At 41.9% G+C, this 9,712-nt stretch overlaps 1 protein-coding gene across 1 annotated transcript; it reads left to right on the top strand.

Annotated features, from left to right (window-relative positions):
- The first annotated feature begins 274 nt into the window (after nt 1-274).
- On the top strand, nt 275-8,739 carry pdk2a (pyruvate dehydrogenase kinase 2a). The gene is made up of 11 exons (XM_023406815.2): nt 275-463; nt 1,314-1,455; nt 2,034-2,105; nt 2,220-2,404; nt 3,500-3,589; nt 3,759-3,836; nt 4,294-4,370; nt 4,464-4,562; nt 6,225-6,335; nt 6,743-6,856; nt 7,047-8,739. The coding sequence occupies exons 1-11, from the start codon at nt 346-348 to the stop codon at nt 7,188-7,190; spliced, it is 1,230 nt and encodes a 409-aa protein (XP_023262583.1). The 5' UTR covers nt 275-345; the 3' UTR covers nt 7,191-8,739.
- The last annotated feature ends 973 nt before the right edge of the window (nt 8,740-9,712 follow it).

Genomic DNA, 9,712 nt, shown 5'->3' with positions numbered 1-9,712 from the left:
ATTAGTATCTGTATGTTCCCTCTAACAAAGGGCAATAACAAATGGCGTCATGGCTGTTCGATAAGTGATCACTAAATCACCTTTTACACAATCAAAAAAAAAAGGGACAACTGGCCCCTAAGGGAGATTCCGGACTGGGAGCACCCAAACTTTACTAAACCCGCCCCCCGGCGATTTCTATTGGCCAGCCGGGGATGTAAATAAAAAAAACCCCGTCCTGTGATTGGCTGGAGCTTTGCTTGTTTTTCAGCGGGTGCCTCCCCTGTTTTCATTCGGCTGCATGATAACAGGTTCGGCCAGTATCTAACTGGACGTCGTAGTCGAAGGAGACCCGCCACAGCAATAATGAAGTTCGTTAGGTTTATAATGAAAAACGCTGCCTTGGCCAGCGTGCCCAAACATATCGAGCATTTCTCTAAATTCTCCCCCTCGCCCCTCTCCATGAAGCAATTCCTCGACTTCGGTGAGTATTGATCGGCGACCACACAGATGGGTGATTTGTGGCGTAACAAGGCAGCTAGCTACGTGGAGGAAGTGGACGGTGGGAGCTGCTTAAATCTGATCAGAAATTCAATGCTCGTTGGTGTCAACATGTAAAACGGGCCTGTGCATGTGTGAGCATCTGCTGTATAGAGGCTGGGCTACAGGGGCTCTGCCTGTGGTAGCATGCTGCTCATACAGCACAGAGTTGCGTCAGATCTGTAGCGAGCTCAGGCTGCACCGTCTGGGCCCTGTGATGGAAACACACTGAATGACACTGCTCCTGAAAATAATTTGTCCTAAAAGTCCTTCAGCAGCTTATGAAGCAGATATTATACAGATCGTGCAGAGGAATTCATTTTATGTAAAAACATTCAGAAACACTAATTGCCTGCTTGAAAGAAGAAGTTTTCTATTTACAAAGCAAACGCCTTGAAAATAATCCAAATATCCATTTTATTCTATGTTATTTGGGCTGAGCTCATAGTAAGTCTCTTTATCTGTTCATCTTTTCATCTATTATGGTAATAATTCAATTAAATGTTTGACTAAAATGTCAGAAAATAGTTTCCCAGAGTCCTCACTGACATCTTCAAAGTGCTTGTTTTGTCCAACCAACAGAGTCTTCCAGTTCAATCTAATATAATAGGACTGGAACAAGTGATCGCTGTCATCATTGATTACTTTTCTGATTTGTTTTTGATTAACTTATTATTCATATAGTCAAATGTATACTAATCAAAGTATAAATGATTAGCTTGTTCATTTCTTTCCAACCAGCTTATCAATGAATGACTTCAGCTCTGATCAATATTCTCTCTGTGTTGGTTCAGGTTCCATCAACGCCTGTGAGAAGACATCCTTTGTGTTTCTGAGACAGGAACTCCCTGTCAGACTTTCAAACATTATGAAGGAAATCAACCTCCTGCCTGACAGACTGCTCACAACCCCGTCTGTGCGAATGGTGCAGAGCTGGTGAGTCTAACCTGGAAAAAACCAGATGTAGCCTATGTGTTGTTATGATCCAAATTATGTAACATCTGTACTCTGGCCAAGGCGTTCTTTCGAAACAGAAACCTCATCAGAAAACAAACCAGTCAGACATTAAAACTTTTATCTCAGCCTCTGTGATAATCCATTAAAACCATATCTGACGCCAGGTGACATCCCCTGATGACTGAGACGTCCACAGACACAGCTGCTGACTTGTTTACTGCCGTTCAGTGGGATGGTGTATTTTTCCCACTGTGTCAACGTCATGCTCAGAATTACAAAAGCAGCCTTTGACCAAGTTGTACTCCTTCCAGCTAGCTCTGTGCGGGTGAGGTGGGGGGTTGGGACGGGGCTGCTCTCGGCTGTGAACTCTCCCCTAGTTTCACGTCACACGTCACGTGACCTTGTTTTCAACATGGTCTGCTTCTCTTTTCTACGTGAGGAATGCACCATGACAAAAATACTCCTGCAAGGATCTAATAGAATTCCTGCAAGGTTGTGCTCTCACTCCTTGCACTTGACAACAGGTTTACATGTGTGTTCATCTCTGTTTTTATCAGGTACATCCAGAGTTTAATGGAGATCCTTGAATTCCTTGACAAGAATCCTGATGACCATAAAGTCCTGGGAGAGTAAGTGTCTGATGTTTGTCGTAATGAGACACAACAACCCACTGGCACTCAGCTGCTGTAGGCTGTGTGTTCATATCAGGCCTTTTATGGTTCTGTATGTCCCGTCCTCCACAGGTTTGTTGACGCCTTAGTTACTATCAGAAACAGGCACAACGATGTAGTGCCAACCATGGCCCAGGGCATCATAGAATACAAAGAGGCCTTCCCCCATGACCCAGTAACCAACCAGAACATCCAGTACTTTCTGGACCGCTTCTACATGAGCCGCATCTCAATCCGCATGCTCATCAACCAGCACAGTGAGTATCTCAGAGCTCCATCATTTATGTGTCTGTCTTCACCTGCTGTTTATCTGTTGAATTTAATAATTTTGTCAGACGAAAACTGAAAAGATAACAACCAGTGAGATAGAGATCTCATTTTTCTGACTTGATACAGATCGATTTGCTGCAGTTTCTGTTGCAGGGTCTGAAAAAACAACATGTGGAGACTTGAGTCCGATTTAAAAACACGACCTTGATTTGTGTTCTGTTATTATTCATTATTTTTTGAAATGAATATTGTCGAACGAGGCCATGCAACATTATTGCGTTCACTCTGCTCACTGCCTCCTGCTCGACACCCACAGGGAAACATAAATCTCTACCCTGAAATAATAATTCAAAACAAACTTTATCACAGAATTGAGACAAAACACAGATACAGTGAGGAAATGCTACTAACACTGCTTATATCACTGCAAAATTATTGGGGGATGTAGACAGAAGCAAATGGGAAATAAACTACTGGGTTTCTTTTCTTACTCCTTGCTTTTGTCAGCACTGATTTAGTTAAGGTGTCCCATTTGGGTGGTTATAGTGTAGATGGTAGATTGGATCTTCCTGTCCTTCTGTCAAGGTGTCCTTGAGCAAGACACTAAAACTAAGATTAATTCCTGTGTATGGGAGCAAATTAATGTAACGTAAAAGCAAACGTTTTGTTACCTGGAGTTTGTAGAGGTGTCATCAGTCATGTTGATGCATATCATTGTGTTTCAAGACTGTCATGGCATGATGGGAAACGTTTATGTTTTATTGACTGCACAGAGATTTTTCCCACATATGGAGGTTTCTGTGTCTCATACCGGTCTTACCTCACAGGCTGCACAACGGATCATAATACATATCATCATCATTATACTTATTAAAACTTAATTTTATAAACACAAGTTGTTTATTGATAATTGATAAAAGTATCATCTTGACATCGGTACAAAAGCCTGTACCGTATTGCTTAAATTTCAAATTCTGCTCAGCCCTAATTATTCCTTACCTTGATATGTTGATGGTCCATTAACTACAGATGACACAGTGTATTCTGTTCTTCTTAACTTAATGGTTTTTGGTTCTCTGCAGCTCTTATTTTTGATGGCACGACCAACCCTGTGCACCCAAACACCATTGGCAGCATTGACCCTCACTGTCAAGTCGGAGATGTAGTCCAGGGTAAATATGGATTCTGTTTGGTTTCACATGGCAAAGAACAAAAGTTTTGATGCGTTAAAATGATTTGTCTTGTAATTTAGAAGAATTTTCTCACCCCTTTGATTTTATTGACTACTACAACTATATTGTGATCACAATTTCTGACAGTATTGCCCCCTTGCTTTGTCAGATGCCTTCTACAGTGCTAAGATGCTGTGTGACCAGTACTATCTCCGCTCCCCTGATCTGATACTTCAGGAGATGAACAGTAAGTTTACACTGATTTAATCTGGCAGGTTAAACACAACCCCAGTTTTATTCTTACTGCCAACAGCACAAGGGAGAAACGTCCTCGTAGTCTGTCGAAGAGATTTAAATAAAGAACAAACATAGCCAAGCCTTCTGTGTGTGTGTGTGTGTGTGTGTGTATACATACGATACGAGTGATCGTATGGAAATCAGCATTCAGCCAGATGGACCTGATGGGCCTCTAATTATAGCGCTGAAGCCGAAGTAATGGCTTAGTGGGCCCCGGCTGACTGCGTCAGACAATATTGACACACAGCAGACCCTCTCCTCTCCATCCTCACAAAACTGTAAAGCCACAGCAGAGCTGAGCAGAGTAATTGGTACTGATGGAAAAACATCCATGAGTGGTGAGGATAATGAATTTTAAATGAAGTGGATGAAATTAAGAAACGCTATTTGTTTCCCTTCCCGTGCAGATAAGAAGAAGAACCACTCAATAAGCATTGTATACGTGCCTTCTCACCTTTATCACATGCTGTTTGAGCTCTTTAAGGTATGGTATTATACTCAAATAGAAGATTAATTAATCTAATAACAACTTTAACTTGAGCTTTCTTACAGTGTATGTTTCACCCTCTTTTCGTAGAATGCTATGAGGGCCACTATTGAGACCCATGAGTGCAGCAACAACCTCCCACCCATTAAAGTCTGGGTGTCTCTGGGAGGCGAGGACATGTCAATCAAGGTGGGTTGCATATTACAGTACAGCTGTTATGAATAATGTTGTGGTTATTTTTGTTACATTAGGATATCGCAGCTCAAAATCTATACAGCATACGGCACTGTCTATCTTTAGACCAGAATCCAAGCTGGGCTCCTCCCTTTAGTGGACTTTGTTTTTGCATGTTCAGGTCTGTGTTTGCGCAGGTCGCCTCCAGGATTTTCCTCCCGTAATGTTCACATACTAAAAACAGGTGGATTGGAGATTCAATATTCAGATGAGGGTGTGTTTTTATGACTATAAGCTCTGTGTGAAACAAGACAAGACAAGTTCATGACGTTGCTTAATGCTTTCACCAAGTTCATCTATGTCTTTGCTTTTAAAGCCAAGAGTCTCACCCTTTTCTGTCATTGTCACACAAATCTTTCTCTGAATCTGTTATGTAACAATTTCACCCTCAATTAAGCACAGCGCCTGCTGGCAAGCTAAGCTACTAAACTCTGATAAGATTAGCTACATGGGCTGAGCGCCTTCATATTCATAGAGCCTTTAAACCTTGTCTTAATGCCAATGTGTTACTAAGACGTCTCGTCACTCAGACATCTGGCCGCAAGTGAAGTGCCAGACAGGAAACAAAAAATGTATTAGCCCAGGCCCAAATTTATAAAACAGCAAAAAAGTGAAAATAAGAACTTAAAGTCTGCTAATTAGTATTGTTAAAGGTGAAAAATGTAGATTGCAGTGAGGAATTCACAGATAATTATCACCAGGCTCTGCAGTGCTCTTTAGTTTTAATGTCTTTCAGCTCATTGTTTTGGTTTTACTGCCCACAATTTAAGTGTTTAGCTTAGTCTTACCCCCATTCCAGCAACAGCAGGGAGCATTTTTCAGTAAACAAAAACAAAAAAGCTCAGCTGAACCCACTATACATCAGACAGTTAGCAACTAGCTGGTGAACATAGTGCAGCATTTAGCAGTTTGTAGTTTTATAATGCATCTTTTCTGTCTTCTCTTTGCTGATGTGGTACTGTATAATACTTGGGCTGATATTCAATAATATCAATATTGGCAATATTTCCTGCCATATGCAATATTTTTCATAATAGCTAAAAAATAATAATAGTTTTTTGCAGTCTACCCTGCTGTCAAGTGTGACCCTGTGTTTTCATACTGTACATTTGCATACCGTACATTGCACCTGACAGATGAAACTTTCAGTTGATTGCGATAACATTGTATATTGCAATATTTTGGCTGGACGGTACCACTTTACAATAAGACTACCCTTATAAAGGATTTATGAATTGTTTATTTATGATTTATAAATTGTTAAGAACCTAATTGTAAACCATTTACAAATCCTTTATAAGGGTAGTGTTATTGTACAGTGGTACCGGCTGGACTGTATCGAGATATTCAACTCTGGTTATTGCCCAAGCCTATAATGTATCTGCTCTACCAGCAGCAGCCTTTGACACACACACACAGTCCCTGCTCCTCTTGCACTTTCACCATGACGATATGTGGTGTAAACAGACAGAAAGCCACTTAGTTTCCACCCTTATGTCAAGGCCAAGTGTTGGAGACAGACGGTCACTTGTCTGCTGGCATCACCTCCACCTTCTCATGCACATACCCTCTCTCCGTGTCTCTGTCTTACACCTCTATTTCTGTCCCTGCCTGTAGGTGAGCGACACAGGTGGTGGTGTCCCGTTTCGTAGGATCGAGAACCTTTTCAGCTACATGTACTCCACTGCTCCTGCTCCACAGATAGGAGAGCACACACGGCCTCCACTGGTAAGTAGAGATACAAGCAGTGAGGTGTCCAGATTTCATTTATAACTCATTTGCACTTTTACATATATTTGAAAAACAAATATAGTTATTTTAGCAGGTGTAGATATGCTGTTAATTAAATGCACCATTTGCCATTTGGATAAACATCTGTGCAGCCTACAAGCATCAAAATACTAATTCAGCCTTCTATCTATTTAAAGATTAAAATCCTGGCATCATTTTTTTTGTCTTTAAAAAATGAATGATCTACAATGCACAAAGCAAACTTGACAAAAGACCTGTCTGTTCCATGGAAAAGCTCCGCTGCTTGCAGTACGACACAGAACAAATCCTTCTTAAACCCTTGATCTCCTCCCTCTCTCTCTCTCTCTCTCTCTCTCTCTCTCTCTCTCTCTCTCGTCGCGCAGGCTGGCTTCGGCTATGGTCTGCCCATCTCTCGTCTCTACGCCAAGTACTTCCAGGGGGACCTGCAGCTCTACTCCATGGAGGGCCACGGCACAGATGCTGTCATATACTTGAAGGTAAGCCAGACATGGTGATCGTGCATGAAACTGTGACAAGATGCCAAGAGTTTGGAAGTCCCCGGCACATAACAGAGGGAGATAACTGACTTGTGACGTGTCTTTGTTTAACACAAACCAAACTCTGAAGACCTGCGTGGCCACCTGAGGTACGACAGGCCATTTACATCTAGTCTTCTTCTCCCTCCAGGCGCTGTCCACAGACTCCATCGAGAGGCTGCCGGTGTACAACAAAACTGCCCTGAAGAACTACAAAGTGAGCCAAGAGGCCGACGACTGGTGTATACCCAGTAAAGAGCCCCTGGATCTGAGCAACTATAAGGTGGCCAAGTAAAAAAAAAAGTCCTCCAGCTCTGGTGCTTCAAGCCTACGCACCGCAAAGCCTCCAGAATATCTGTCTTCATACTCCCATGTCATCATCTTCCAAGGCAGATGGGTACAGTCTGGATTTAGCAGTAGCATGTTCATGCTGTTTTCAGTCCCTGTTGTCCTTCTGGGTCATTCATGAGAAAGTAGACAAATAGAAAACAGCTACTAACAGAGAATACTTGTTACAATCATCTCTAAAGGGGGGGGGGGGCTTGGTGGGGTGTAAACAACAACCAAGACAGCGTGTCACCCAAGCCTTACAGTAGCAACTTCACCCAAAGGCTTGTGTCATTGAAAGTACTTGAACTATTTAAACTAATACTCTTGTTGCACCTTGTTAAATTTAAAGTACTGTAATACTGTGGAGTCTGTAGATTTGAACAAATGTATGCCTTTGAGGTTGAGTGGGTTTTTGTGCTTTCTGCGTGGCTATTTGCTCCGGCATTTGACATTTCACTCTTTTAGAAAAAAAAAAAGAGTCTGATAAGATACAGTGTTATCTTAACATCCATTTCTTTTGGACCAGGCTGAATGTAATCCACTCTTTTGTGCATTAAGTCTCATTTATAACAGAGATAAAGAGTATTATGTTATATTATGATAGAAACTGCAGCACCAGGAGTAGAGGTCTTCACAGGTCCAAACATTTTCACCCAAACCCAAAAATACCCGAACATGTAGTACCTGGAGCTGAACCAGACCAGTCGGGTTGGGACCTGAACAGAGAAATGCCAAACCTGAACCTAAACCGGACTCAGTTAGTATTTTCGTCATTTCAGTGTAAAAGTCCACTTGTCGTCATGGTGACGGACGACAAATGCGACTTGTGTAGAATAGGGGCAGCTTTGAGCTTGGGTATCGGACTTTACCCCCTCTCTGCACATGACGTCACTCAACTCGTTGGGGAGAAATATATGTTTATAATTAATGGAGCATCTTTACTTTCTCATCCTAACGTTATTACAACGTTGAAAGTTACAATACACACACACACACACACAGCACTTGAATCCTGATCAGCACTGTATGATCACACCCGGTTCTTCTCAGATCCACTCGGGTATTACACATAATGTTAAACACAACAGGAGCCGACCTGGAACCCTTTTCAGTAAACGTGGATCTGAATCCGTGCAGGTTGCGGGTGTTAGGGTTCGGATGGATCCATAAAGACCTCTAGTCTGGAGCTTTAATGGTTTTAGCAGATTTCAATGGAGGCCGATGTTATTAAACCCCTGAAGCAGTTCATTGTCATGTTTGAGTTCTGTACCGGCTGTGAGCCAATAAGGCGAGGTCAGTCTGGGATCGTTAATTACGCTGTGCCATATAAGGACAAAAATGCCCTGGGTCCATACGTGTTGAAAATGAACCGTTTTCTTTTGTATTATATTTATCCTAATCATACAGTATGTTAAAGGTTGATTTTTATAGCAACACTTTTGTGACTGAAATGATTGTAAATACTGTAAATATAATCCAAATAATAAAAAAAAAGAACAAATTTAATTACAAAATGCTCCTTTTGCAGTGTGTCATTTGATACTGTCTGTGTGGGATTAGACCGTAGTTGGTCAGGTATACAGAGTGGATTATGTCAGTCAGTGGCGAGAAGAGTTTTCACCTCAGTGTTACAGGATCTGTTGTCCAGGTGGGGATGAGATCATGTTCAGCAACTCTACCCTGCAGGCTTCCCAGCACCAGACCCTCAGGCACAAAAAAAAATCATACTGCTGCATACATGGACACAAGAAGATTTATGTCAGCAGGGGTTTCCACTTCGCTGGTGTTCCTCTACTTACGCTGCTATTATTGCCAGCAAATGACGAGCTTGATCACACTGTCTTCTAAGACTCGCTGTACTCGGTCCAGAGCCCAGTAAGCAAGAGGTCATCACAGGGAAACAGAGCGGTCACGCAGTAGTAGTAGCTTGAGATCAGGGGCATGTGAGAGCCATGCAGCTGAAGGGCCTAAAGGGAGCTCTAATAATAACTGGCTTCTTCTTTTGGCTCGATGTGTCACATATTTTTATGCCTTATGGCTTTATGTTTCTGGGTTGTCCATCCATGCGTCCATCCATTACCATTCTTGTGATATCTCAGTCACACCGAGAGGGAATTCCTTTAAATTTGGCGCAAACATTCACTAAGAAGCAAGAACAAACTGATTCGATTCTGTTGGTTAAAGATCAAAGGTTAAGGTCATCGTGACGGTTTGTAGCCTTTTTCTGATTGGTTAATTTGCAGCCGTGTTCTGGTTAGTTGGTTTCTAGCTGTCCTCTGGTTGGTTGTTTGGTTGTTTGGTTGGTTGGTTGGTTTGCAGCTCTATTCTGATATTCTTATTGATTGTTTTGTTTGTAACCGTGCTCTGATTGGTTGATACAAGTTGCTACAAATCAGAACGCCAGTCAGAATGCATTGCTGATTCAGTTCACAGTTGTTCTTCAATTGTCAGGATTTACCTCTATATTTCACTTCAGTGTGACAGATG

The sequence above is a fragment of the Seriola lalandi genome, unplaced genomic scaffold (genome assembly GCF_002814215.2).
Source record: "Seriola lalandi dorsalis isolate HSWRI2012SDOR001 ecotype SW California unplaced genomic scaffold, Sedor1 jcf7180002054317, whole genome shotgun sequence".
NCBI lineage: Eukaryota > Metazoa > Chordata > Actinopteri > Carangiformes > Carangidae > Seriola > Seriola lalandi.
The sequence above is the reverse complement of the archived record's forward strand: the minus strand, read 5'-3'. Positions and strand labels throughout refer to the sequence as shown.